The sequence below is a fragment of the Sorex araneus genome, chromosome 5 (assembly GCF_027595985.1).
Source record: "Sorex araneus isolate mSorAra2 chromosome 5, mSorAra2.pri, whole genome shotgun sequence".
NCBI lineage: Eukaryota > Metazoa > Chordata > Mammalia > Eulipotyphla > Soricidae > Sorex > Sorex araneus.
The window spans coordinates 4,423,203-4,450,800 of record NC_073306.1 but is presented as its reverse complement, the minus strand read 5'-3'; the positions used below and the strand labels follow the sequence as shown (position 1 = coordinate 4,450,800).

Here is a 27,598-nt window from a genome sequence, read left to right as displayed (position 1 = left end):
GCAGGCCTGGAGCCCACCCCCCCCGCTCCCGCACACACACCCGCACTCTCACGGGCTTCTCCACCGGACACACATGCCCCACTACACACACAGGCGCACACGTGTGCAGGTGCGCGTACACGGGCACACCTGAACACACACACGGGTTCCACCTCTGCGTGCACACACGTGCACCAGCCAGGGGCCCTCCCCCACCTATCCGCACACCCACAGTCTCGTGCTGGGGGCATGTGGGCTGCTCTTCACAGGCCCTGACTCCCCCTGGCCCATGTTGGCCCCTGGTGCCCTCTGACCCCTGGCCCTCGAAGGCTTCTCTGCTGCCCCCAGCAGGTCCGTGGCTTATGGCTGCAGGCCTGAGCGCTGAGCCTGGCTCCAGACAGACGGACAGACGGACAGACGGGCACTCTGAGCCCTGCTCTGGCCGTGGGAAAGCGAACAGCAGATCCCCCGCCTTCCCTCTGGCTCCTGGGCAGGCAGAGACCTGGGGACAGAGTCGGGCAGCCCCCGCCTGAGGCCGGAGGTGGTACCCCACGCAGAGGCGACCCCTGTCCGGCCTGCAGCCCAGACCCATGGCTTCTGCCCTGGCTGGCGTGGGTTTGGGACCCCCGCCCCCGGCCGGCCGCAGAGCACCCCAGGGCCCAGACACAGAGCTGCAGCCCGACACTCGGTCACTGATCGGCTGTGTCCCCCGTCCCTCCCCAGGAACGGCCTGCCCACAGATAAGCCCGCCGTCACTGAGGATGTGAACATTTACCAGAAATACATCGCCAGGTAGGCCCCGGGGACCGCAGCCAGGTGCCTCCCGCCCCCGCCGCCCCACACAGCCCCTCCCCACGCTCCTCACTCCCCCACCTGACGACGTGGTCCCTCCCCGGGCCGGAAGCAGCCGGCTCTGCAGCAGGGCCAGTCCCAGGAGGGGCTGTGGGCACCAGCCTCCACCCCCGCCCCCTTCAGGTTCCCCCAGAAGCCCCAGACCAGCCCCTGGCTGGTGGAGAGCCCAAGGCAGGGCAGGGGTTCGGGTTCCGCGCAGCCCTGCCCTGCTGGCCCCCGAGTCCAGCTGTGCTGGGCTCTGCTCCGTCCACGGCCGACACTGTCATTAGCGTGATTAGCGCCTGCTCAGCAGATGGCCCGTTTGGCAGCATAGCTGGGATCCGTGTGTGGAGGGGCTCCCCCCGTGCCGGGGGCTTGCTCCCTCGCCCAGGGCGCGTCCCCGCGGCCTCCCCCCATCCTGGTAGCCCGGGGTGGGCGGTGGTGGCAGCGGCGGGCCACAGGGAGCCAGACAGATGCCGTGCGGGAAGACGCGCCACGACGGCTGGCGTGTCACAGGCGGGGGCGGGCGCGGCAGCGCAGGGCAGATGGGGGCCACCCTCAGGGAGGAAGCGACGGAACCCAGCCTCCCTGCCCGCGCCCTGGGGCTCCCGGCGGGGCTGTCCTCCTCTGCAGGCCCCCGGGGGCCCACCAGCAGCGCGGGCCGTGCCCGCGGTGACACCCCCACCCCGCCCGGCCTCCAGGTTCTCGGGCAGCCAGCACTGCGGCCACATCCACTGTGCGTACCAGTACCGCGAGCACTACCACTGTCTCGACCCCGAGTGCAACTACCAGGTACGCTCCGGGCGGGCTCCGGAAGCGCTGCCTGCTGCCCACGTGCCTCCCGGGGGCTTCTCCCAGGGCCAGGTCCCGTCCTGACCGCCCCCCCCCCCACCATGCCTCGCTGTCTCAGCCCCATATTGTGTGATGGACACTGAGGTTTCCGCTGCTGTGGCATAGAGTCGAACCCGCCCCAGCGAGCGTCAGCGGGGCACGGGACCTGTGGGCAGGGCTCCGGGGCGCGGTCAGCGAGGGCCTGGGGCTCTGGGCCCTTCTGGATGGTCCCTCCCAGGCCCGTTGGGGCCCGCGTGCCCGCCCCGGCCCCGGCCCCGGCCCCGCCGACACGCGCTGTCCCGCAGAGGTTCACGAGCAAGCAGGACGTGATTCGCCACTACAACATGCACAAGAAGCGGGACAACTCGCTGCAGCACGGCTTCATGCGCTTCAGCCCGCTGGACGACTGCAGCGTCTACTACCACGGCTGCCACCTCAACGGGAAGAGCACGCACTACCACTGCATGCAGGTGCCGCCCGGCGTGCCCCGTCCCCGGCGTGCGTGCCCCCCCACTCCCAGTGCCTCCGACGTGCCACCCCCCCAGCACGCTGCTCCAGCACGCAGCCCTGGCCCTGTCCGCCAGGTGCCCCTGGGCATCTGCAGGTGCCCGGCCCCTGTGCAGGCCCCCAGGCCACGTCCCCCCACGTATGCCCCTGCAGATGCCCGCCGGGGAGGAGCGGCGGGGTGGGAGTGCGCGCGGGGCCCGTGGCCATACTTGGTGCGGCGAGATTCAGGAGCTGTTTATACAGACGGACATTTTTCAGGGTTTAGCACCCAGAGCAGCATCGCAAATGGTTCCTGAGGAGGTTTTTGTTTAATTCTTTGTTTTAATGCCACATCGAGTCTGGGCTTTTTCAAGGTGTCAGGTCCCGGGGGAGCGACTTGGGGCTGCCGGCAGCTGCCCCACCGTCCGTGTTTGTCGGGGGTTGTTAGGGTTCCGTGGAGCAACCTGAGCCCGGGGGCAGGGGGGCCTCTGAGATGGTGCAGACGCTGGCACAGGAGCCCCGAGGGCGCTGGCATTCCACGGAGCTTTACTCAATATGGCAACGTCTGTCGGCCGGGCCCAGCCCAGGTGGGGGTGGGGGCACCGTGCCAGGGAGAGCCTCCAAACCAGTCCCGGGGCTGGAGGTGACCACCAGGCCTCAGTGTAGCCTGCAGATGGGGGACAGCTTCTGTGTACAAGACGGGTCCCCACAAGAACCCTCCAGACCAGGGCCCTGACGACCACCAGTGGCAGCCCGGGCAGGGCACCTGCGGGGAGGGGTGCAGGTACCCAGGTCCGCGCCCCACCAGGAGGTAGGGGGACTGCGGTGCACAGTGGGGCAGGGTGCTGACCACGGTCTGGCCCCCAGGTGGGCTGCAACAAGGTCTACACAAGCACGTCGGACGTGATGACCCACGAGAACTTCCACAAGAAGAACACGCAGCTCATCAACGACGGCTTCCAGCGCTTCCGGGCCACTGAGGACTGCGGCACCGCGGACTGCCAGTTCTACGGGCAGAAGACCACGCACTTCCACTGCAGGTGGGCGGGGCCTCACGGTGGTGGGCGGGGCCACACTGCAGGTGGGCAGCGCCAGTGAGTGGGGCTGTGGGCAGTGCCAGTGGTATTGCACTGTGGGAGGGCGGGGCCAGTAGGACTGCAGTGTGGGCGGGGCCAGTGGGTGCTGCACCGAGGGGGCGGGGCCAGTAGAGGGCACTGTGGGCGGAGCCTGTGAAGGATAGTGGGGTTACACTGTAGGAGGGCGGGGCCAGTAGAGAGCACTGCGGGTGGCGAGGCCAGTACTGAACTGTGGGCGGGGCCAGCGGGGCAGCACTGTGAGTGGGCGGGGCTTTGTGGGCAAGGCCAGTGGGGCAGCACTGAGTGGGCGGGGCCAGTAGGGCGCTGTGGGCGGGGCCAGAGGGGCAGCACTGTGAGTGGACAGGACCAGTAGGGCGCTATGGGTGGGGCCAGCGGGGCAGCACTGTGAGTGGGCGGGACCAGTAGGCGCTGTGGGCGGGGCCAGAGGGGCAGCATTGTGAGTGGGCAGGACCAGTAGGGTACTATGGGTGGGGCCAGCGGGGCAGCACTGTGAGTGGGCGGGGCTTGTGGGCGGGACCAGAGGGGCAGCACTGTGAGTGGGCGGGACCAGTAGGGCACTATGGGCGGGGCCAGCGGGGCTGCACTGAGTGGGCGGGGTTTGTGGGCGGGGCCAGCGGGCAGCACTGTGAGTGGGCGGGACCAGTAGGGCTCTGTGGGCGGAGCCAATGGGCAGCACTGTGAGTGGGCGGGACCAGTAGGGCGCTGTGGGCGGGGCCAGCAGGGCAGCACTGTGCCGCAGGTGGGCGTCCCTGACCCTCCCTGCTGCCTCCTCCCCTCTGCAGGCGCCCGGGCTGCACGTTCACCTTCAAGAACAAGTGCGACATCGAGAAGCACAAGAGCTACCACATCAAGGACGACGCGTACGCCAAGGACGGCTTCAAGAAGTTCTACAAGTACGAGGAGTGCAAGTACGAGGGCTGCGTGTACAGCAAGGCCACCAACCACTTCCACTGCATCCGCGCAGGCTGCGGCTTCACCTTCACCTCCACCAGCCAGATGACCTCGCACAAGCGGAAGCACGAGCGGCGCCACGTGCGCTCCGCGGGCGTGCTGGGGCTGCCGGCCGGGCTGCTGGGCGCCAAGGACACGGAGCACGAGGAGTCCAGCAACGACGACCTGGTGGACTTCTCGGCCCTCAGCAGCAAGAACTCCAGCCTCAGCGCCTCCCCCACCAGCCAGCAGTCCTCGGCCTCCCTGGCCGCCGCTGCAGAGGCCGTGCCCAGCGCCACCAAGGCCCCCAACAGCAAGATCTCGGGGCTGCTGTCCCAGGCCCTGCCCGGCTCCATCCCCCTGGCACTCGCCCTCTCCAACTCCGGCCTGCCCTCCGGCGCGCCCTACTTCCCCATGCTGCCGGGCCGGGGTGCGGCCGCGCTGCCCGTGGGCACCCCCGGCCTCCTGGGGGCCATGTCCTCCGGGCCGGCTGCCTCAGCTGCCCCTGACGCCCCTGCACTGGCCACCTCGGGCGGGGGCGAGCCGGCCGCAGCCGCCTCGGTGCCCGCACCCACTGCCTCCATCATGGAGAGGATCTCTGCCAGCAAAGGCCTCATCTCACCCATGATGGCCAGGCTGGCCGCGGCCGCCCTCAAGCCCTCGGCCACCTTTGACCCAGGTGAGTGCCTGGCCCTGCCCGGGGCTCGCCGGCCGCGGGGAACGGGGCAGAGCAGGGATGGGGGGTGCCGGGAAGGAGCTCTGTCCCTCTCGCCCTGCCTGGACTCTGGTCTTCCTGGGCAGCTTCTGTTTCCTGCGGGGAGTGGGCAGCCGTGGGGATGCCAGCTGTGATGTCACGGCAGCCCCTGTGCCACCACTCCAGCCCTGATGGGGGCGAGTTCGGGCCACAGCTGTCTAGGCCTCCGGTGCCCAGGAGGGGACCCGGGTCAGGCCCAGGGCAGGGCGACATGCTGTGGAGGGCCCTGGGGGGAGTCGATCTTTAGCGGTCCCTCGAGGCCGAAGGTGGCCATGGGCTGTCCATCCACGGTGCTGCCCGGCACAGCTGGCACTGGTCACGCGTGGCCTGGTGAAGGCCCCAGGGGAGTGCCTACAGCTGTGACCATACCCCAGCGCTGGGCCCTCCCCCGCCCAGACCCCGGGGCCTGGGCACTTCCCTTTTTCTCTCCCTTCCTTGCTGGAACCTGGCTGCCCTCCCTGCCCCTTACCTTGGGGACCAGCCTGAGTGGCCTGGGACAGAGGGACAGGAGGGCCACCTCCTGCAGCGCCTGGCCGAGGGCAGGGCACAGGGTCAGCGGCGGTGGCAGGGGGGCGAAACAGGGAAGAGACAGGCCCAAGTCCTTCTCGGAGCTGGGGCGCGAGTGTGTCCTGGGGGAGGGGGGTGGGGGCAGGCCCTGCCCAGAAGCGCAGGGTGCTGCTGGGCAGAGTGTCGGGGCAGTTTCCTGGGAGCCTGGGGCGGGAGATTGGGGGGCAGGGAGGGCACGGAGGTGGACCCTGAGATCTGGAAACGGCAGCCCCTGAGAGTGGGCGGCTGCGGGTGGGCGGGGCCGAGGCCCTCCACACAGGGGCTCAGAGATTCCCTGGGGATCTGCTCTCCTTGGCAAACTCCTTTCCCCAAGACAGGGCAGGGGAGGGGCCTTTCTCCTGACTAGGTGCCACCTGCTCTGTCCGCCGGCGTCTGGGCGCGGGTCTGTCAGCCCGGGCACTGTGACACAGGGCCGCCCCAGTCAGCAGCTCCTCTGCCGGCCCCGCCAGGCCCCGCCAGCCCCTGCTCCCCCGCAGGCCGGCCCAGGCCTCCGCGGGCCCCCCTGGAGCCCCAGCGGCCTTGGGCCCGGGATGGTTTGGCGGGTGGGCTGGTTGCAGGCCCGGCCACTGTGACTGGCTGCCACCGCTCCAGGCCGGGCTGTCTCCCCGGCAACCGTGGGCCGGCCCGCGGCGGGGGCGCCCCCAGCCTGGATCTGCCACTTCCCCTCAGCCTCGACACCGACACCGTCCTTAATAAAAGCCCAAGCGGCAGCACCGCAAATTGGCTCTGACAGTTGGGGGGGGGCTCGGAGGGCCCCCGCCCCAGCCCCCGCCTGCCTCCCCCCCTCCTCTCTGGGACAACTTTGACATAATTCTGCAATAATTATCACGTGAAGAATTGCCGCCCGCGTCCACGTCACGGCCAATCTCGTCAGGGCGAGAGGCGCCGGGCAGAGGCCCCCGGGCCGGGGTGGTGGCATGCCCGCCCGGGAAGCCCCAGCCCTGCTCACACCGGCATCCCCCCCACCATCCTCGCAGGAAGTGGGCAGCAGGCCACCCCCACCCGGTTCCCCCTGGGCCCCGCGAAGCCAGAGGCAGGAGACAACGCGGGCACCCCAGGGCCCCAGGAGGCGGCCGACCGCAGTGTAGACCTGACCCTGAAGGAGCCCAGGTAAGGTGGGGACCAGGGGTGCCCTGACCGGACGCCAGAGCTGGGGCCTCTCCTGCCCCAGGCCGTTGCCCCAGGCCAGGCCAGAAGGAGGCCAGATGCCCCGGGGTGATGGGACTGGGCGGTGGGGACTGGGCTCTGTCCCACGCCCCGGGGCCTTGGTTTGTGTGTTCCAGCAATGAATCAAATGGCCACGCAGTCCCGGCAAATTCATCTCTTTTATCCTCGCTTATGAATAAGGTAAGAACCATCCATCACTCGCCTTCCGCCCCCCCACCCCGAGAAATTAAAGCTGGGCTGGGGGCTGGGGGGGGTTGGATGTGTTTGTTTTTTAATGTTTTGCCTCTAATAAGATGAGTTTGTACCATTTAAATTTTGAGGCCATTTTTCATCGGATATAATTTCAGAGCCACTGCTTACAAATTAATTTAATGAACTGGCTGAAGAAATATATTCCAGCCTGTGACACCCTTTCTTCCCTCAGACGGAGGGCCGGCTCCCAGAGCCTTTTCCCCGAGCCTTCTAACTTCCCTCGCCGCTCGTTATTAATTGTATTTATTTATTTTATATCTATTTTTTTGTTCTTGTTGGAGGGGCTGGGGCTGGGGGGCTGAGTGGGAGCTGGGAATTGGTCTCCACTTTTCCAGTTGAGTAATGGTCCCGGACGCCTGCGCAGGGTCGCCCGGAATATTTATTTTAAATAATGCAGGGTCTTTGTAAATTATACATCATCTCAAATATATCTCCCCCCTTCACATGATGCATTTGACTACGGCAAGATTAATTGGGTCACTGTACACAGAGCCTGCGGGCACCCGGCCCCAGCGACCTCGCGGGCTGGGGTCCTGCTGCCCCCACCCCGTGCCTGCCCACGGGCTCCCTGCCCTGCTCTTCCCTCCGGGCTCAGTGCCCCCTCCTCAGCCCCCTCCCTCCTGCCCCCCCAGCGGGTTGGAGCCTGCTGCAGCCTCACCTCCCCGCCCAGTGGCCACTGCCCCCAACGACCTCCCCTCTCCCCCTGCACCCCTCCTTGGTCCTCCTGTTCCCAGGAATTCTCAGGGCCCCGCCCCCCCTCCCCCGCCCCGTCCACCTGCCCTTCTTCGGGGAACCCGGCAGGAACATCCCCAGGGCTGCTTCCGGGGAGCGAGGGCGGGTCCCGGCCCCGGTTGGAGAAACGGATCCCAGCCGCTCCGGGGTGGAGGGAGTCTTCAGAGCCCGCACGCGGCGGGGGTGGGGGGGCGGCGTGTCCTGAGCCCCCCGGCCCCCAGCACGCCCCTGTCCCCTCACAGATGTCTCAGGGCAGCTCCAACCTTGGCAGCCTGTTGAGCGTCCCGACGGAGGGGGAGGGCAGCCCCGCGGCCGACGCGGGCCCCTTCCTGGGCAAGGCGGTGAAGGCGCTGGTGCAGGAGCAGCTGGCGGAGCCCTGGAGAGTGTACCTGCGCAGGTGAGGGGCCCCGCCGCCGCGCCCGGCCTCGCCCGCCCCGCAGGGCCCTGACCCGCGCCCCCTCCCGCCCCCCCCCACAGGTTCGGCACCAAGGACGTCTGCGACGCGCAGTGCGACTTCCTGCACAAGGCCCACTTCCACTGCGTGGTGGAGGAGTGCGGGGCGCTCTTCAGCACCCTGGACGGAGCCATCAAGCACGCCAAGTGAGTGGGCGCCTGCAGGACCCCGCCGGGACCTCCCCAGACTCTCCCGGAGCTGAAAAAACACCATGAACTTAATTTGTCATGAAGGGGCGCGGCGGGCGGGTGGGCGCAGCCGCCTGCAGTAATTGAACCCAGAACTCGGGGCATTTGAAGCAGACCCTCCCTCTCGGGGGGTTCCTGAGAACCGAGACTGAATCATGGGGGGGACCGAGGGTGGACACGGACACGGGTGGCTCCTGGGATGGGCACCTGGGGCCCCCCGCCCTGGGCAGGGCCGGCCCCGCGCCCCCAACACGCTCTCTCCCCTCAGCTTCCACTTCCGGACGGACGGAGGAACGGTGAAAGGGAGCGTGGAGGGCGCCTTCCCGCCCGCGGCCGACACCAAGCCCCCCCTGGCCCCCTCGTCCCCTCCGGTGCCCCCCGTCACCTCAGCCGCGGCCGCCTCGGTGGAGGGACTGACCCCCAGCCCGGCGCCCGCGCCCTCCGCCCCCACGCTGCTGGCCTGGAAGCAGCTGGCGTCCGCCCTCCCCCAGATGCCCGCGCTGCCGGCACCAGCACCTCACCTGCCCGCCTCGCCCCTGGCCACCACCTCTCTAGAGAACGCCAAGCCCCAGGTCAAACCCGGATTCCTCCAGTTCCAGGAGAAGTGAGTCCCTCTGTGACTTCCGGGAGTGTCCCCCCCACCCCCCACCCCCGCGCGTCAGCATAGGTGCTAACAGGGGCGCCCCTGGGCCCTGCTGCTGCCCGCCGTCCGCTGGACGTCGCGGCTCAGACCTCACTGCCCGGTCCCGGAGCAGGTGGCCCCCGGGGAGCAGGGAGCCGCCCTGAGGACTGCCCGGAGGAGGGGGCACTGCGGGAGGGAGGGGTGGCTCTCCCGGGGGTCTCCTCTGGGCCCCACGGGCCACGCTGGAGCCCAGGGCTGGGAGGGCAGGGCCAGGCCTCCGCCCTCGGCGCTGGGGGGCGGGCGGGGGCGGGACTCTGTATCGTTCTGCGTGCCGCACCCTGTTCTCAATAAACGCAATAAATTGGATGTGAACTCACGCCTGAGTGGCCGCTGTCCTCCTGTCTCAGCGCCTGGGGCCGGCGGGGCAGCTCCTGCCTCCCGCCCCTTCCCCGGGGGGGGCGCCAGGGAGGAGGCGGGGGGCTCTGTCCGCACCTGTCGTGGCCTGCGGGGCAGGGCTCCAGGCCCGGCTGCCACAGCCCCCTCCCCGCTCCCCAGCCCTGCACCCTTGGGCGGCCCCGGCAGGCGGGCGGGCGGGCGGGACCCCCGCAGCGGTGAACCCCGGCAGGGCTGACTCCAGACACGCGCCCCACATTTGTCCAGGCTGCAGGGCCACAGGCTCCCCGTGCCCCTCCCCCCCTGCCATCTGTGCCCTGTCACGCGGCCGCGCCCTGCTGGCACCACCCCAGGGCCGGCGGTACCATCCCTCATTCTCCTCTCCAAGCAGTGGCTGCTGCCCTCCTCGTCTGTAGCCCAGGGGTGTGGCCGTGGAAACTACGTGTCCCAGCATGCAATGTTCTGGGCTGCCCGCTCTCTGCAACCCCTTAGCCCCAGCCGCGCTCCAAAAATAAAAAAAAAAACACACAACCCAGGAAGGCATGCCGGGATCTGTAGTCTCCTCGGGCCGGGCTGTGGCACTGAACCGGGGGGGGGTGGGGGCAGGAGGGGGGAGAGGACAGGGATGGGGCAGACCCCCGAGAGACGCGCAAGTGCGGGGGCCCAGCGGGGCGGGGGCCTCCGGAATGCCAATGACCTGCGCACTGTGCTTCCCCCGCAGCGACCCCTGCCTCGCGACGGACTGCAAGTACGCCAACAAGTTCCACTTCCACTGTCTCTTCGGGAACTGCAAGTACGTGTGCAAGACCTCGGGCAAGGCCGAGTCGCACTGCCTGGACCACATCAACCCCAACAACAGCCTCGTGAACGTGCGAGACCAGTTCGCGTACTACTCCCTGCAGTGTCTCTGCCCCAACCAGGTGGGCGCGGCGGGCGGGCGGGGGCCGGCTGGGGGCCGGGAGGGTGGGCACACCGGGGCCCCGGTCTGGCGTCAGCTTTGCCGGGCAGAGACCTGGTTTCTCACGCCCTTTGTGGAGTGGCCCCGCGGCAGACTCCGGGAGCGGCGGTGCTGGCCCCGCAGGGCCCCGGGCCGGGGTCCAGACGGGTGCGGAGTGGACGAGGCCCGTCCCGACCCTCGGAGGTGCCCGAGTGCTGGCAGCGGCTGTGCACTTGGCATCGTGTGCCCGCCCTGGAACCACGCTCCCTTTCCCTAGAGGCCCAGAACTTAAAAATAGGCCCATTGGGCTGCTGGGTGGAGCCGCCCCTGGCCCAGACGGGGGGGGGGGGGTGGCCACCGGGCCAGGCTGGCTGCCTCCGAGACGGGGAGACTGGGGCTGCCTGGGAGAGCGTACCGGGCGGGGTGGGACCGTCTGCCCGGGCAGGGGAGGACAGACAGTGCGAGGATGGATTGGTGATGTCTGCCCTGGCGCGGAGCGTGAGGAGGGATTCCCACCCCTGCCGGCCGGCGAGCACGGCCAGGCACAGATTCAGCCCAGTGCTGGAAGGACGCATGCAAGCGCGGTTTAAAAAAAAATTTTATTTTTAAGTTTTTTTTTTGTTTTTGTTTTTGGGTCACACCTGGCGATGCACAGGGGTTACTCCTGGCTCATACAGTCAGGAATTATTCCTGGCAGGGCTCGGGGGACCCTATGGGATGCTGGAATTTGAACCCGGGTCGGCCGCATGCAAGGCAAACGCCCTCCCCGCTGTGCTATCGCTCCAGCCCCTTATTTTTAAGTTTTTTATTGTGAAAGGCCTCTGTGGGATGGGGGGGGCGGGGGTCTCCTGCACTGAACCTGGCAGCGCGACTCAGGGCGGGGGGGCCCTCCAGCCTGGCCCTGAGCCCCGTCCGTCCCGCAGCACTGTGAGTTCCGGCTGCGCGGGCACTACCACTGCCTGCGGACGGGCTGCTACTTCGTGACCAACATCACCACCAAGCTGCCGTGGCACCTGAAGAAGCACGAGAAGGCCGAGCGGCGGGCGGCCAACGGCTTCAAGTACTTCACGAAGCGTGAGGAGTGTGGCCGGCTAGGTACTGCGTCCCGGGGAGTCGGGGCTGGGGGCCGCCGTTCCTGCCCAGCAGGCCCCGAGGTCGCACATGAGGGCTGGGACAGTGGGCAGCCAGGGTCACGGCCGCGTGCAAGGCCGGGCGTAACGGGAGGGTCCCCGGGTCCCCTCAGCATGACTGAGGGAGTCACAGACCCCAGAGGCCAGGCCCCGTCACAGCAGAAACAGACCGAGCCTGAGCTGCGAGCCCAGGAAACGGGCGTGGTGCGGTGTCCCTGGGCACACCTCGCCCACGTGGCTCTTCCCAGGGGCCTTGCGGGGACGTCCCTGGGGGCCGAGTCCTTGGGGTCTGTTTCCTTGGCTTCCGCTCCAGGCACTCGGTTGCTGCCGGCGCAGCCCCCGGCTCATCCACGGCCTTGGCAGTGGCGAGAGGCGGCCGGGTGGGGCGGGGGGCTGCCCGCCTCCCGGTGTTGGCTGCCAGGGGCCTGCTGGGGCAGGCGCACAGCACCCGTGACCCGGGCGAGCGAGGGAGGAGCCGCCTGCGCTCAGTACCTGGCACCCGCCCATGTCGCCACCGAGGGCTCCGTCCTCGGAGGCACCAGCCCCCCCCCAGTACCCGAGCCCGGGCCGCCTCCCTGGGTGGGGGGGCGGGGGTCCGCACCCTCCAGGCCTGGGCAGCGCCCCTCGTGCCTCCCGGCGGGCCCACCTGCTGGACGCTGCCTGAGGGCCGTGGGGTGGCCCTGTTGGGACTCGGGTCGCCGTGGCAGCCGGGACCGCCGGCAGGGAGGAGGGTCAGCGGCTCCAAGCCGGCGGCCGGCCGGGAAAGGGCGAAAACAAACCTTTTCTTCACATCCCAACCCTGAGAACTGAGAACGGGCGGGCGGGCGGGTAACCATGGCGACAGATGTCAGCGCGTGGCAGCGCCGTGTCCGGGAGCCCCGGGACCCGCACTCGCCTGTTGACTCAGCTCGGGGTGTTTTGGTGGTAGCCGGGCCAAACAAAGCTGCGGGTGATACCAGACACCTGGCCGGCGCGGGCGCCATGGCGACGGGCAGGCCCTCACCTGCCCTCTGCCCGCAGCCGCCGCCGCCGCCCGCCCAGGGCGCACGGCCAGAGCAGGGCCGGCCGGGCGGGGCCCGGGACAGGGCCCAGCGGGGGCGGGTCCCGGTGGGGGGGGGACGGCAGGCAGGGGGCAGGGGGTCCCCCGCAGCGCCCCCTGATGCGCGCCGCCGTGTCGCCGCAGGCTGCAAGTACAACCAGGTGAACAGCCACTTCCACTGCATCCGCGAGGGCTGCCAGTTCTCCTTCCTGCTCAAGCACCAGATGACCTCGCACGCGCGCAAGCACATGCGCAGGATGCTGGGCAAGAACTTCGACCGTGCGCCCCCGGCCCAGGTGCCGCCCCGCCCCGCCCCGCCCCTGCCCACCTGCCTGCCCGCCCGCCCGGCCTCCTCAGGACCCCCCCGCCTTCTTGCAGGGCCCCCCGAGCCTGCTGGACACGGAGCCGGACGAGTACATGGAGCACACGGGCTGCAGCCCGGGCGGCCTGTCCTCGGGCTCGTCCACCATGGACCGCAGCTGCTCCAGCACCCCCGTGGGCAACGAGAGCACGGCGGCAGGTGAGGGGCCGCGGCCAGCGCCGGAGCCCGCGGGCCGCCAAGCGCCCAGCACCGCCCAGCCCAGAGGGTCCCCCGGCCCCTCCGAGCTCAGAGTAGAGCAGCGGCCCCAGCCCCCGGGCCGAGGGGCCCCCCCCAGCACAGGCCCGGCCCAGCCTCTCCCCCCCACGCCCCCCTCCCCACTGCCCCCCTCTCTCTCTGCCTCTCTCTGTGGCCTCTCTCCTCTGTCCACCGCGCCCGCCCGGCCCCCACCATCCGTTTCTCATCTGGGTTCTTCTCTGTGTCTCTGTTCTGTTTTTGTTTTTGGTCTGTTTCTGCGTCTCTCCGCCCTCTCCAGGCTGCCCGGCTCCTCCTCCTCCTCCTCTTCCTCCTCCTGCTGCCGCTGGTGACGAGGCGGCCCGCCTGGCTCCGCAGCCCCCCCCACCCCCCTCCTTCTCGGCGGCCCTGCTCCGGGCGCCGCTCCCCTCCCTGCCCTGCCTCCTCTCCCCCCCCTGCCTCTCCTACTCTCTGCTCAGCGCCGCCCTCGGAGCCCCCCGGGGCCTGGCCCACCCCCACGGCAGCCCGCCCGCCACCGCCACTCCAGTAAAAAGGGACGCCCCCCTAGTTCAGGACGCCGCAGGTAACTCGCCCTCCCCCCGAGTGTGTGGCCCCGGCCGCCCGCCCAGCCAGGACAGGCCCCTGGCCCTACTCACGGCCCACCCTGAGGCCAGAGGCTGCCCCGGCTTCCCGAGGGCCACCCCAACTTCTCGAGGGGCCACCCCGGCTTTCCGAGGGCCACCCCGACTTCTTGAGGGGCCACCCCGGCTTCCCAAGGGCCACCCGGGCCTGTGCTGGACAGAGCCTGTCTCTCCACTCCTGGGGGTACACTGGGGGCCTGGGGAAGGTGTCTGGGACCTGCTGAGGTCTGGGTGGTCCTACACCAAGCTGAACCCCCACTCCAGCCCCCCGGCCTGAGCCCTGGTCCTCTCCGCAGGGTTCCCAGAGTGCGGGTCCCGGGGTAGGCAGACAGCCGCTCCCCTGCCTGCACCCCGACCACTCTTGGCGTCTCTCCTCCTGCCGAGGTGGGGGCTGCACCCCTTCTGCCAGAGGACGGAGGAGCAGAGTGAGCCGCGTAGAGGGCGGGAGGGGGCTGTGCCCCGCCCCGGGACCTGGGCTCCCCGCCTGCTGCCCTGCCTCCTTCCAGAATGGGGAGCACAGACTCGGGCCTGGTCAGGCAGGAGGGCCCAGGGGTGCCCCTGACTGGCTGAGCCCTGCTTGGGCCTTCCTGGGGCAAGAAGGCGCTCCCGGGGGAAAATGAGCCTCGGGCCACACAGTCCCGAGAGCGCAGACAGGACCGGCCGAGACGGGGCCGCCCGCCCCTCATTAGCAGCTGTGGGGACAGCGAGCTGGCCACTGTGCCATGTGGCTAATTACACTCCGGCCTAGACCCCCTTCCAGCTCCAATTAGCACCGGGCACCACTTTCCACCCCCGCTGGCGGGAGGCGCCCCCTGCCCAGGAGCCGGGGCGGCCAGTCCCGCACACAGGCGGGTCTGCCAGGCCAGCCCCCGGGGGCTTCCGGAGCGAGGCGGGCGCTGACCTCTGCCGGCCCCGCCCCCGCAGGGAACACCATCTCCATGCCCTCCGCCTCGGGCGCCAAGAAGCGCTTCTGGATCATCGAGGACATGTCCCCCTTCGGGAAGCGGCGCAAGACGGCATCGTCGCGGAAGATGCTGGATGAGGGCATGATGCTGGACGGCTTCCGGCGCTTCGACCTCTACGAGGACTGCAAGGACGCGGCGTGCCAGTTCTCGCTCAAGGTGACCCACTACCACTGCACGCGCGAGAACTGCGGCTACAAGTTCTGCGGCCGCACGCACATGTACAAGCACGCGCAGCACCACGACCGCGTGGACAACCTGGTGCTGGACGACTTCAAGCGCTTCAAGGCGTCGCTGAGCTGCCACTTCGCCGACTGCCCGTTCTCGGGCACCAGCACGCACTTCCACTGCCTGCGCTGCCGCTTCCGCTGCACCGACAGCACCAAGGTCACGGCGCACCGCAAGCACCACGGCAAGCAGGACGTGATCAGCGCCGCGGGCTTCTGCCAGTTCAGCTCCAGCGCCGACTGCGCCGTGCCCGACTGCAAGTACAAGCTCAAGTGCTCGCACTTCCACTGCACCTACCCGGGCTGCCGCCACACGGTGGTGGGCATGTCGCAGATGGACTCGCACAAGCGCAAGCACGAGAAGCAGGAGCGCGGGGAGCCGCCCGCCGCCTCGCCGGGCCCCGCGGCCGCCGGCCCCGACGGCGCGCTGGCCCTGGCCGAGCCGGGCGGCCCGCTGCTCTTCCTGCAGACGGCGGCCGCCGGGCTGGGGCTGGGGCTGGCCGAGCCCGGGGACCCCGGCGAGCCGGGCGCCCACCCCGCCGCCGCCCAGGCCGCCGCCGCCGCGCCCGGCCCCGCCGCGCCCCCCGCGCCCGGCGCGCCCCCTGGCACCGCCGCCGCCGCGCCCCCCGCGCCCGGCGGGGAGTCGTCGCAGGAGGACGACGAGGAGGAGCTGGAGCTGCACGAGGAGGAGGAGGCGGACGACGACGACGACGACGAGGACGACGACGACGACGAGGACGACGATGACGACGACGACGACGACGACGAGGACGAGGACGACGAGGACCTGCGCACCGACTCGGAGGAGTCGCTGCCCGACGCGGCGGCGCGGAGCCCCGAGCGCGCGCCCCCCGCCGCTGCCGCCTCGCCCTAGCGTGCCCCGGCCCGGCCCGTTCAGCCCGACCCGGCCCGACCCAGCCCAACCCGACCCGGCCCCGGATCCGGACCCGGACCGGACCCGGACCCGCCCCGTCCCGCCCGCCCCGCCCCCACCCCGGCGCGGGCCCGGGCAGGAGGCGCAGCGTCCCCGCGCGCCCGGCCCGCGCGCCCCCGCCGCCCCCACGCCGGCCCCGCCGGTGCTTCCGGACCCCGAGTCCGTCTCAGGACACAGCGGGGGCCTCCCTCTGGTGCTCCGGGGCCCCCCGGCCGCGCCGCCGCGCCCCCCGCGGCCCCGCGCGCGCCCCGCGGCCCCCCGCGCGCGCCCGGGGTCCGCTTCTTCAGGGAAACAGAAGGTGCTCTTGTCGGGGGCAGCGAGAGCGGGGGGCCCGCGGGGGCGAGCGGCCGCGGCCCCTCATTGCTCAGGACTGGGAGCGGCGCGGGGGGCGCCCGCGACCCCCGCCCCCCGCCCCCACCCCGGGGCCACCCGCGCCCGCAGCGTCGGGCGGCGCGCCACACACTACAGGGACCCGGGACCCCGGAGCGCGCGCGCGCCCCGCGCCCCTCTGCCCGGGACGGGACTGGACGGGACGGGACGGGAGGGGAGGGGAGGGGAAGGAGGAGCGGCCCGGCCGAGCGGGGGTCGCGGGCGAGTCGTGCAGTATTCCCCCCCTCCCCCCCGTCGCGGTCACCACCCAGAACAAACTCGCGGGGTGCAGACGGTGCGGCCGCGCCTGGGACGGGGTCCGCGGTGACCCCCGCGGCCTTAGTGGCCCCCAGGGCCGGGCTGACTTCACCCAGACTGACGGGAGCTGTGTGATTCCAACTTTTAACTTGAATTTTGTAGTCAGAAACACACAGACGCACACACAGCACACACACAGACACACACACACAACACGGCAAGCATAAAGGACTCTTCCCGTTGGTACCAGTTTGTAGTTAATTTAACATTTGAGTTTCTCTCTCTTGGTTATGCGTGTGGCTTTATAGGGCTTTTTTTTAAAAAAAAAATTTTCAGTTTGTTTTATTATTTGGAATGCTTCTTGGATGTACACTCTGCCTTTTCCAAAGGGGCCCCGGCCCGGGGGCGGAGTAGGTGCCCCCTTCCCCCCAGGGCCAGCCCGGAGGCAGGTGGGCGCCCAGAGGCAGAGGTTCAGGGTTTCTTCTCCTTTCCTCTTTTTCCTATTTTTTTTTGCCCCTTCCTTTTCTTTCTTTTATTTTTATTGTTTGTCCTCTTAGCTGCATCCAGAAGGCCAGGACCATCGGAGCTGGCGGGGACCCGGGTGCAGGGCCACTGAGCCCTGCCAGAGCCCCCTGAACCCCGGCCGCCAGTGCTGCCGCTGGGCACCCCCAAACGGGGAGTCTGGAAGGAGTTTTGTAAAGGAAAAAAGTTTTCAATGTAGCAAGAGTGAATAAAATTTAAAAAAAAAAAAAAAAAGAGGCGCAGAGAAGTCTGGCCTTGGTGACCCCCGTATTGCACAGTAGGACTCCAAGCCATTGCTCACCCTGACCCGGGGCGTGTCATCCTCGTTTCATTTTCTTTCCGTGGGGAAAACAATGCTTGATCCAGCAATGCTCTTTTTAATGTTTTATAACTATGTATGTGTATATATATAAATATAAAGTCCTCCGTATGCACATTTGTGTATATATCTATATGTATATACATATATAGATATATAGAGATATATAGAGGGTTTGAGGCGGGAAATGCGGAACGTGAACCCGAGCCGAACAGCGTGTGCTCTGATTACTTGAATCTGGTCTCCTCGGCACCTGGTTATTAAGAACTGAATATTTTTCCACTTGAATTTAGTGCTATTAGAAATTTAATATATGTGTTTTATTTATTTGATTTTTTTTTTGCATGACTGATGCAAGGTTTGACATTTTCACTCAATAAAAACTGGAAAAAAAATCTATCAAATTCTCCTTTTCTTTCGGAAATTGGCCCCCGGGGGGCTGGCAGCGACCCCGGTGGGCAGGGACCCCCCCCCAGTGCCGCCCACAGGGAAAGGGCAGGAAAGGGGCAGAGGGTCCTCAGGTTGGCTCTGGGGTCAGAGCCAAATTCTGGGGGTGGGAGATCGGATATGGGGGCGGGGAGGGGGGTCCGGACCCTCCACCCACAGCCCTGCTGCACCCCCAGGGTGCAGGTGTGCCCGGGGCAGAGCGAGGGCGGGTCCTTTGGGGGAGAGACTGGACAGTCCGACGTGCGGCCCCCCGCCCCTCACGGCCAGATGCCCCCGGTAGGGCGGAGGGAGGTCCGGGCTTCCTGCCCCCCCCCGCCCCCCCGCCAGGGCCCTGCTGCCGCCTGGCAGGGCCCCTCTGCTGCTTCCTGGGCTCCTTCCTCCTTCCTGGACGGGCCCGCCGGGCCGGAACGCCGCGTACCCGGATCCCACGCGGATGCTGGCCCGGCTCCTGCCCGGAGCCTGGGGGCCGGTTCCTGCGCCTGGTGTTGCGGGACTCGGGGGCCGGGCCGGAGGCCGGGCGGGGGGAGTGGGGGGACCCCCGCAGAGCGCACCGCGGCCCCGCCGCCCCCCGTGGCGGCAGGAGGGCAGGGCCGGGCCCTCCTCTCCCGCTGGAGAGCCGCACCGGCTATTTACATAAATATGTTTGCAACAGACGCGAAAACGGAGACTTTTTTCTGTCTTATTAAAATGTTCAAGTTGGAACTCGCCTCTTGTTTGTGGATCTCTCGATTCTGTTAAATAAAACAGTGACTAATTTATGGGATAAAACACCAGTTCAACAAATTAAACCCATTATGGAACCTCGCCGCCTCCTGCGGGGCTGGCACGGAGCAGGGCCGGTGGGCGGGAGGGCGGGGCTCCCCGCGGGTGCCCGGGACGGGTGGGGCGGCTCCCGGGTGTGGGGGGGGCTGTCCTCAGGGGCTCCTGGGGCAGGAGGAGCGGCAGACCCCCCCCTCCCCAGGGCTTCTGGGCCCAGGTGGGGCCCAGCTGACCACACCTGGAGGCAGGGACCCCAGGCACCTGCTGGGCGGGGCCGCCTGCGCGGCCAGGGGCAGCAGGACCAGCTTCTCCCAAGGCCCAGGCCCAGTACGACGGCTCTCGGGCCCGGTCCAAGGGCCTGTCCCCCCCCCCACCCCGGTGGTGCCAGACCCCCGCCCCCGCCCCGGGAAGGTGGGGCTCCGCAGGAAGTGCGTGGATGGGTGACTCCACTTTCATTGTGGAACCTCATTAGCCATGCCGGGGTGACGCGTCTGCTCCAAACTGGGGTAAATTCAAGAGTTTTGTAACTTCCGGGGCGAGCACTGGGCAGCGGGTGTGCCTGGCGTGGGGGTTCCGCAGCTGAGCCACTGCCACCAGGCTGCCCAAAGCACCTGTGCCCCAGCGGCAGGGCGGCCCCCAGGGGCCCCCACCTGTCCCATCAGCTGCCCGCCTCAGGCCCAGGACGAGGGGGGGCCAGGCCAGGGGACCCCCTGGAACTCAGAGAGGGTGGCGGTGGGTCCGAGCGGCCAGACTGTCCCCGGCTCTGCACCCTCTGGCCGAGGGAGCCCTCCTGCAGACCCCGGGGAGGGCCTGCGGGCTGGGGGAGGTGCGGGGGGAGCGGGGGTCTCTCGGGGAGCTGGGCCTGTGGGCTTTGGGGGCCCTGGAGGCTCTGGGCTTGTCGGGCCGCTCTGGGACTGGGGCCCTCTGGGAGTGACCTTGGCTGACCCCACACCAGCTGGTGCCCCCTGACCCCGGTGCAGAGACGGCCAAGTGGCTGGGCGCAGGGGCAGGGGAGGGAGGCAGTCAGGCCCAGGGGTCCCGCTGGGCCCCCAGGTGCGGCCACAGCAGGCCCCGTGGCGCCTTCGCGCCTCGTCGGTGCCGGGCGGAGACGCCTTTAAACAAACAGACGAGAAACAGGCAGGTCGGGCTAAGTCCCGCCGGCCGCCGCTCCGGGCTGGGCTGGGCTGGCCGGGCCGGTGCAGGACGGCAGATGCGCCCAGGGAGGACGGAGGGGCACCCTGCGCCCCAACATCCCCCAGACGCAGGGTGGGAGGCAGGGGCCACCATTCCCCCGGGGCCGGAGCACCCTGGGCGCCCCCAGCACCTGGAGCCGTCCCGCAGGGGCACGAGGGACCCTCCTCCGGCCCCCGCAGCGCCCGCCCGGGCCTCGCAGGCCGGCCGCTGCTCACTTCTGCCCCATTCCAAATATTTTTACCTTATTTGGACGAAATGCATTATTTTTCTAATGAAAGGCTTTTTCAGAGCGCCGTGTGCCGGCCGGCGGCTGCCTTTATTAGGCAGTGCGCTCGCCGTGCTGGGGAGGGGCTTCTCCGCCCGGAGCGCTCGCCAGGGCGTCCTCGGCACCCCACGGCGAGGTCGGGCCCCGAGGGCTGCTCCCGGCCCTTCTCCCTGCGCCCCAGCCCCGCGTGGGGTGCTCGGTGCAGGCCCCTCCACCCGCCTCGAGAAGGGCGCCCTCCGGGGGCCGGACCCCCACAGCCCCACAGCTGGGGTGTAGGGGGCGGGAGCCGGCTCAGTCCCGTCCAGTGAAGGCCGAGGGGCTCTGGGCCACCCTGCAGCCGGGCGCTGGGGGCCGGGGCAAGGGGCACGTGCGGGTGTGATGGGGGAGGGCGGCCCGGCACAGGGACGGTCACACAGCTGTCCTGCGGGCCCCTGCAGGGCTGCCCAGCGCAGAGGTGGCGGGGGTGAGGGGGCCCGCTGCAGCGGGGCCTGGAGGGCAGAGGCCGACGCGGTGGACGTGACGGTGGCCAGGCGGCTGCGGGGCAGGGGTGGCCCACACGCAGGGCACCCTGCACGGCCCCGAAGCCCAGGGCCCCGGCCACGCGCCCAGCTGGGGCCGGCCCGGGGCAGGGGGAGGGGCGGGCGGCGGGGAGCACGCGTCCATTTAAGGAGCTCGCGCTCTGCAGGCCGCGACACAGGACACAGCAGTCAGGTCGCCCCGCCGGACCCTCCGTGCGGGGTGGACGGCACAGGCGGGGCGGGGGGGGGGTGGGGGAGGGTGTCGCTGCGGGGACCAGGCTGGACGCCCCCCTCCCCTCCCCCGCCCCGGGGCCCGAGCAGAGAGGCCAGGCGGGAACCAGACAGCGGCAGCTCGAGTTTATTACAATCTATACAGTGGGGCCCGCGCCAGCCCGACCCCAGCGCCCACGCGGCGCGCCAGGTCCCGCCTGGGGGCCACGGCCGGCCGGGGTGGGGGGCTTCAGCGTGCGCCGGGCGGACGGGCGAGGACGGGGCCCAAGGCCCGCGCCCCGGCCAGGAGACAGGCCCCCCGCGAGGGGCTGCGCGGGGGCCGGGGCGCGGCGCGGTGCGCGGTGCGGTGCGCGGCGCGGGCGGGCAGGTGGGCGTGGGCGGGGGCGGCGGCTAGTCCCGCTCGTTGCTGGCGCCCTCCGGCCGCCGCAGCTTCTCCACCTGCTCGTTGATCTGCCCGTCGCCGCCGCGCCGGTCCTCCCGCTGCACGGCCAGCCCGGCCTCGGCGTCCGCGCGGCCGCCGTCCCCGTCCCCGTCGTCGTCGTCGTCCTCGCGCGCCTCCTCCTCGCCCTGCACCTCCATCCGCACCTGGCCCGCCACGTCCAGCGCGCCCGCCGCCTCGTCCGGGGCGCCCAGCAGGCGGTAGGCGGCCGCCGCGCCCTCGGGGCTGTGGCCGTCCTTGACGGGGGACGCGGACTCGTTGCTGACCGGGGAGATGTCGCTGCTGCTGTGGGGCGGCCCGGCCGCGGGGCTGGGCGGCGGCGACTTGACCGGGATCTGCCACGACGGCAGCTTCGGGGCCGAGGGCGACGGCGGGAACTGCCGCCTGGGGACACGGACACGGGCGGGGTTGGGGCCGGGCCTGGGGCGGTGGCCCCGGGGCGGGCTGGACACCCCAGGCCCCGCCCCAGCGGGACGGAGGCCCCGGGGGGGGGGGCCAGGCGGGGGGGGGGGCGGCAGCCGCGGGCACCCACCGGTTCAGCAGCAGCCCCTTGAGCGACGTGATCTCCGACTTGAGCTCGGTGAGGTTCTGCGACTCCAGCATCCAGGTGGTGGACGTGGTGGCCTGGGTCACGGGGAGCGGGGTCGGCGGGGCGCAGGGGGGAGGCCTGTGGGGAGGCCCCCCGCGACACGCCCACCCGCTGCCACCCCCCCCCCTTGGTGCTGCTGCTCCTTTCCCAGGGGCGCCCCTGGCCTGGCTGGGCCACGGCAGAGGCAAAGGGGGGACAGGGGGGGTGCGGGCCGGGGCCCCGGGAGTGACAGTGGCGTGGGGGAGGGGCCGGGCCACGCTTGCCCAGGCGTCCCTGACCCATCAGCCGGGGCAGCCGCTGACCAGCGAGCCCTGGGCCAGGCCGAGGCCCCAGCCAGTGCCCGGGGCTTCCCAGCCAAGTCTCCTTAAAAAGCAGTTGCCGAGCACTCCGCCCGAGTTCTCTATCGGTTCTTTAATTACTTAACGCGCTTTCTTTTTAATTTTTTACAGGCCTGCAGTAGGCGCTTTGGAAGCCAGATATAAAAACTCGCATGGCAGCTGAGAAAACACAGGGCCGGTTTATGGGCACCGTGAAGCGCTCACACGCGGGAGTTGAGGCTGAGCGGGGGCGGGGCCCTGGGTGTGTGGGGGGCAGCTCCCCCCGCCCCCAACGTGCACCAGATGTGCTTCATCTGAAAACCAAACTCCTGCAAATGGTTTTCCAATTTCCAGGAAGGCCCCTGGCCACCAGACGGTACTGGCAGCGAGGGGGTGGGCCGACGCTGGCCCCGCTCTGTGCGGGTGGGACACCGTTTCCGGGGACCCTCTTCTCTGGAGAAGCCCGGGCTCCACCCGAGAGGGAGAGTGAGTGGGGGGGCGCCGAGCCCTGAGCCCTGGCCCCCTCCGCGTCCCCCGGGGGGCTGCCCTGAGGCTGGGAGCACTGTGGAGCGGGCGGGGGTGGCTCAGCAAGGCCCCGGCAGCTCAAATCCCAGCCCAGGGGGACCCCAGGGGGACGGTGTGGGCGCCGCCTAGGAGGGTCCCGGCGGCCAGGGGGAGGGGACTGCGTCCAGGGGCGGGGCGGGGCGGGGCGGGCGGTACCTTGGCCGTGGCCAGCTCGTGGGACAGCTCCTGGACTTTCTGTTGCTGCTGCAGCAGCAGCTCCTGCACAGACGCCAGCGTCACCTGCAGCTGCGTCACTGCGGAGAGGGGCGTCAGGGGCTGCGCGGACCCCCGTGCGCCCCCCACCCCCAGCCCCCCCCCTTCTGCTGCGCGGGTCTCAGCGAGGTGCGCTTCCTGCACCCTCTCCTCAGGTGTCTGGGGGTGCGGGAGGCAGCCCCCACCTCCTCCCTCTGCGCCCACCCACCTCCAGACCCCTGGGGCGCTGCTCCTTCCAGCCCTCCGGCTGCGTCTAGGCAGCTGAGCCCCCAGGGCCTCGGACCCGCCCGCCCACCGGAAGTTGGGGGAACTTCATCGCTGCCCCTGCGGGACAGCCCCTCGGCCTGGGCGGTGCCGCCGCCTCCCCACGGCCAGGTTCGGCGGGAGCCGTGCCGTGGGCGGTCGCGACTAAGTGGGCCACCACCGGGCAGCGGGTAATGAAGGCGTCCCGGGGAGTCGATGACAGGGAGGCGGCCCCGGGGTCCCGGGAGCCGCGGTGATTACAGCCTCTCTTGACCCCGCGTGGGATCCTTCGAGGGCAGGGGGGAAAGTGCTGAAAACCCCCCTAGAAGCCTCATAGACGCAGAAATTAAAAATGAACTTTACAGCCCTTAGAAAGGCTGTCATTTTATTCCCCTTATTAATATTCTGAGGTTGGGAGCCTTTCCGTAAAAACATAATTAATTGAGGCCGCGCCGACAGTAAACAAGCAATTTCAAATTAAACCGAAATGACGGCGGCTTCATTTGCAAATGTGAACAGATTCTCAGAGCAGATAAATGAAGTCACCACATAAAGTGGCGACGGAGGGGCGCGGGGAGGGGCCGGGCCGGGGCTGCTCGGAGCAGGCTCGGAGGGCGGCTTGATGGAGTCATTAATCTTTACCTGTCTGCGCGAGGCTGCCACTCAGCTCCGAGACGCTCGCCTGCACCCTCTCGAGCTGCTTCCTGTCCTCCCGGCCGCCCGCGACGATGGGGAGCAGATACTTCTGCAAGGAGGGGTGCACTCGGCTCCCGCAGGCGCCCCGCCGCCCACCAACTTGCTCCCCGTCCCCCCGGGATCGGGTCGGGGCAGGCGGGGGGGGGGCCCGGCCGTGCAGTGGCCGGAATGTTCTGGAAGGTGGCCACCTGGGCCGCGGTAGGAGGCGCTGGCGGCCCGCTGAGAAAGCTGAGTGCAGACAGGGCGGGCCCCTGGCACCTCTCCGGGCCGGCCCGGGAGTGCGGGGGAGAAGGGGGGGACCAGGGCAGGGGGGGCCCAGGCTCCCACTCGGGGGAGTCCCGGACCTCAGGGCAAGTTTCCTTCGGGACGGAAGTGGGCCGTGGGGGGCTCGAGGCTGGAGCCGTCTGATGGTGGGCCAGGGCCGGGCACAGGCCAGGGGGTGGGGGGGCAGCCCAGAAGCTGGTTCTGCTCCCTCCGGACCACGTCCTGTGGGAAGGTGCCACGGGGACTGGGCAATGCCGTCTCCCAATGGAGGCAAGTTCTGATTCACAAAGTGTGTCTCAGCTGCCCTGAGCAACGGGGCCCGAGTCCACGCTGGGGCCGGGCACGCCGGGGAGCAGGCTGAGGGGCGCTCACCACGGCCACCGGGCGACCAGCGGGCACAGCCGGGAGCACTAGCACTGCTCTGGAATTCTGGGCCTGGGCACAAGTGTACGGGACTGGGCCGGGGGTGTGCGGGGTGGGGGTCGGCCCCCGCTGGCCTCTGCACTCCACAGCCCCGGCCCAGGCTCGGTCTGCCTGGTGGAACCCAGAGCACCGCGGCCGGTCAGCTCCTGCACTGACCCGGGGAACAGAGAACCCCGGGCTGCGGGGGCTGCCTGGGCAACCTCCTCAGGCCGCGGGGGCTGCCTGGGCAACCTCCTCAGGCCGCGGGGGCTGCCTGAGCAACCTCGTAGGGCCACGGGGGCTGCCTGAGCAACCTCGTAGGGCCACGGGGGCTGCCTGAGCAACCTCGGGCCGGCGCAGCTGGGCTGCCCTGCAGCAAGGCTGACCTCTGCCGGGACCCGCCTGTTCTTCCAGGGGACTGGGGCTTCACTCACGTCCCACCTGAACCCAGCGGCTGCATCCTGGACGCTTGTGTGGGGGGCACCCCAGAGGGAAGGTGGGGGACGCCCACGCCCCCCCAGGCCTGCAGCGGTGCGAGGACACATGCGGCTGGACTCCACTCCGCAGGCGCAGCCACCGAGCCCGGGGCCACGTGGGTCCGAAGCGGCCAGGCCACGCTGGGCTCGGAGGGGGGGCGCCCGTGTCCCTGCCCCGCGCCCCTGTGCTCAGGGTTGGAGGCGCCAAGCCACAGGGAAGGGGTGAGCCGCGGCCGAGGAGGGCAGGGAGGGACGCTCACCTTGTAGAGCTGGTGGAAGCCGAACGCGATCCCCGCCATGATGATGGCCAAGGCACCGTAATCTCTCCACCGCGAGCCCCCGGGGCCTAGGGCGAGAGTCGCGTCAGAGGACCCAAGCACACGTGCACACACGCATGCACGAGAGCACACATGCACACTGTGGGGACATACGTGTGCACATATGCACAGACACAGGGATATACACATGCAAGGACGAACGACAAACACGCGCACACACACATTCACTCACACACATTCACATGCACACACACATCCAAACACACACACACACACACTCACACACACGCGTGCCTGCGCGGGTGGTGGGGGCGCCAGGACCACAGCCCTGGAGGCGTCTCTGCCTGCCCCTAATCCACACCTGAGTCGGGGTCGCCCGCCCCCCAGCGCCCGTGGGCTCTGTGCCCAGGGGACGGCAGGGGAGGGGCCGGGAGCACCTGCCCTCTCGCAGGGGACGGCCACTGTGCAGGTCAGCGCGGCCCTTCCTGGTGCCCGAGAGGAGCACTGTGCAGGGGGGCGGCGTTTCCTGAGCCCAGAGGCAGATGCGGACATGCGGGGGAGCGGGTGCAGGCGGGGGAGCGGGACAGCCCCTCCCCTGCGCAGCAGAACCAGGACACGAGTACCTCAGTCCGCGGGCTGGAGCCAGCGGGGGGAGGCCCTCGGGCAGCCTCGGCTCCCGGTCCCGGCGGGCGTGACAGAACAGCGATGCGTGTGCGAGGGCTCCACAGAAGGGACCCGCCCCCGCTCCCCACGCTGCTGCTAGCCCAGCCACCTCCTCCTGCTGCTGCCTGGCTCGAGCCCCAGTGCTCATGGCAGGACACACTGCTGCACCCAGCGAGTGTGTGCACCCAGTACACACAGGCACACACGGGGACACGCAAGGTATGTCAGAGGTCTGAGACATGTAGCTATAAACCCAGAACACAAAGGCACACAAGTACACACAGGTGGGCACATGCACAGGCACACATAGGCACGCAGGTGAGCACACACAGATACACAGGTGAGAACATGCACAGGGATACAGGTGAGCACACACAGGTACACAGGTGAGCACATACAGGTACACAGGTGAGCACACGGGCAAGCACAGGTACACAGGTGAGCACACACAGGTACACCAGTGAGCACATACACAGGTACAGAGGTGAGCACACTGGCATGCACAGGTACAGAGGTGAGTACGCACAGGTACAGAGATGAGTACACATAGGTACACAGGTGAGCACACAGGCATGCACAGGTACATAGGCACAAACAAGTACACAGGTGAGCACACACAGGGATACAGGTGATCACATACACAAGTACACAGGTGAGCACACACAGGTACACTGGTGAGCACACACAGATACACAGGTGAGCACACAGGCACGTACAGGTCCACACTCACACACAGGTACACAGGTGAGCACACACAGGCAGGCATACGCATAGGTACAAAGGTACTGCACACAGGTACGTGATGCACAGGTTCACGTGGGCATGGACACACAGGCACTCAGACATGCAGGTATGTACACACAGGTGCACACAAGTACACAGGCGGGAATGCACACGGGTACACGCGCAGGCACCTCTGGAGGCTGCTGGGGACACCTGCGTGACTAGGAAACAGAGGTCACTCCCGCCGCAGGGCCAGCAGTGCGGGCTTCCACCCACAGCCCGGCCCTAGGGGCTAACGGCGCGATCTGCCGCGGGCTCGCTCTCACCCCGAGCCCGAGGACTCGCGTCCTCCCACCCGGGTCTCCCCCCTGCCCTCGGGCGGGCCTGGGGCAGGCGCCTCCCGCCCTCCAGTCTGCCGGGGTCTGAGGTGTGGGCCCTGGTCTCCCGCGGCCCCTCCCGGCACAGAGGTGAAGCTGAGGGTCCGGGGGGCGCAGGGGCCCACGGCAGCCCCCTTCCCCCCCCCGGCAGGCTCAGGCAGAGGCTCCCGCACCCAGCCCTGGGCCTGGCCCCGGCCCCCATCTCTTCTGGGGAAGCCCCGGCCGCTGGCGTCTCGCCGCGCCTCCACCGCAAAGCCGGCCACATGCCGGGGTCCTCGAGTGCAGCTTCCCGACGGGCTCCAGAACATTCCACGCCCCACTGACTTCCCCAACGCCCTCTGCTGACCACCTGGGAAAGAACGGCCACCCAGACGCCTCCGGCCAGAGCCCACTGGAGGGACTCTTCCCTGCGGACACGCGGCGCCTGGACGGGCAGCACGGCTGGCTCTGGGCGAGCAGTCCACCTCACAGGCTGGGACACCCTGCCGGCACCCCTGCCCGCACCCCTGCTGCGCCCTCTGCCTGCACCTCTGCCCGTGACCTCTGCCCAGGCCCTGCCCGCATCCCTGCCCGAGCCTCTGCCCGAGCTCCTGCCTGCTCCCCTACCTGCACCCCTACCTGAGCTCCTGCTGCACCCTCTGCCTGCACCCCTGCCTGCGCCCAGGCCCCTGCCCTCCTCCCCGCCCCTCCTGCCCGCACCCCTGCCCTCCTACCTGCCCACACCCTCCTGCCCGCACCCTGACTCCGTGAGCGTGGCAAACACCTG

General features: G+C 69.3%; 2 protein-coding genes across 3 annotated transcripts in view; one reads left to right on the top strand and one right to left on the bottom strand.

Annotated features, from left to right (window-relative positions):
• Positions 1-15,717, top strand: part of CASZ1 (castor zinc finger 1) — a 38,681-nt gene extending 22,964 nt beyond the window's left edge. Inside the window, exons 5-19 of the mRNA XM_055140517.1 lie at positions 703-771; positions 1,512-1,602; positions 1,947-2,111; positions 2,995-3,167; positions 4,007-4,833; positions 6,453-6,585; positions 6,759-6,822; positions 7,869-8,023; positions 8,104-8,226; positions 8,537-8,872; positions 10,005-10,203; positions 11,144-11,315; positions 12,534-12,685; positions 12,768-12,909; positions 14,508-15,717. Of these exons, the coding sequence (XP_054996492.1) occupies positions 703-771; positions 1,512-1,602; positions 1,947-2,111; positions 2,995-3,167; positions 4,007-4,833; positions 6,453-6,585; positions 6,759-6,822; positions 7,869-8,023; positions 8,104-8,226; positions 8,537-8,872; positions 10,005-10,203; positions 11,144-11,315; positions 12,534-12,685; positions 12,768-12,909; positions 14,508-15,646 (3,940 nt within the window). The 3' untranslated portion in view covers positions 15,647-15,717. The remainder of the gene's footprint in view (positions 1-702; positions 772-1,511; positions 1,603-1,946; positions 2,112-2,994; positions 3,168-4,006; positions 4,834-6,452; positions 6,586-6,758; positions 6,823-7,868; positions 8,024-8,103; positions 8,227-8,536; positions 8,873-10,004; positions 10,204-11,143; positions 11,316-12,533; positions 12,686-12,767; positions 12,910-14,507) is intronic.
• A 4,978-nt stretch (positions 15,718-20,695) lies between these two features.
• The window catches only part of PEX14 (peroxisomal biogenesis factor 14), a 98,756-nt gene continuing 91,853 nt past the window's right edge, over positions 20,696-27,598 (bottom strand). For both annotated transcript variants that reach the window (XM_055140520.1, XM_055140519.1), the window contains exons 5-9: positions 25,052-25,137; positions 23,596-23,698; positions 22,654-22,751; positions 21,560-21,651; positions 20,696-21,411 (exon numbers count right to left, since the gene is read on the bottom strand). In XM_055140520.1, coding sequence (XP_054996495.1) covers positions 20,979-21,411; positions 21,560-21,651; positions 22,654-22,751; positions 23,596-23,698; positions 25,052-25,137 — 812 coding nt within the window. In that variant the 3' untranslated portion in view covers positions 20,696-20,978. The remainder of the gene's footprint in view (positions 21,412-21,559; positions 21,652-22,653; positions 22,752-23,595; positions 23,699-25,051; positions 25,138-27,598) is intronic.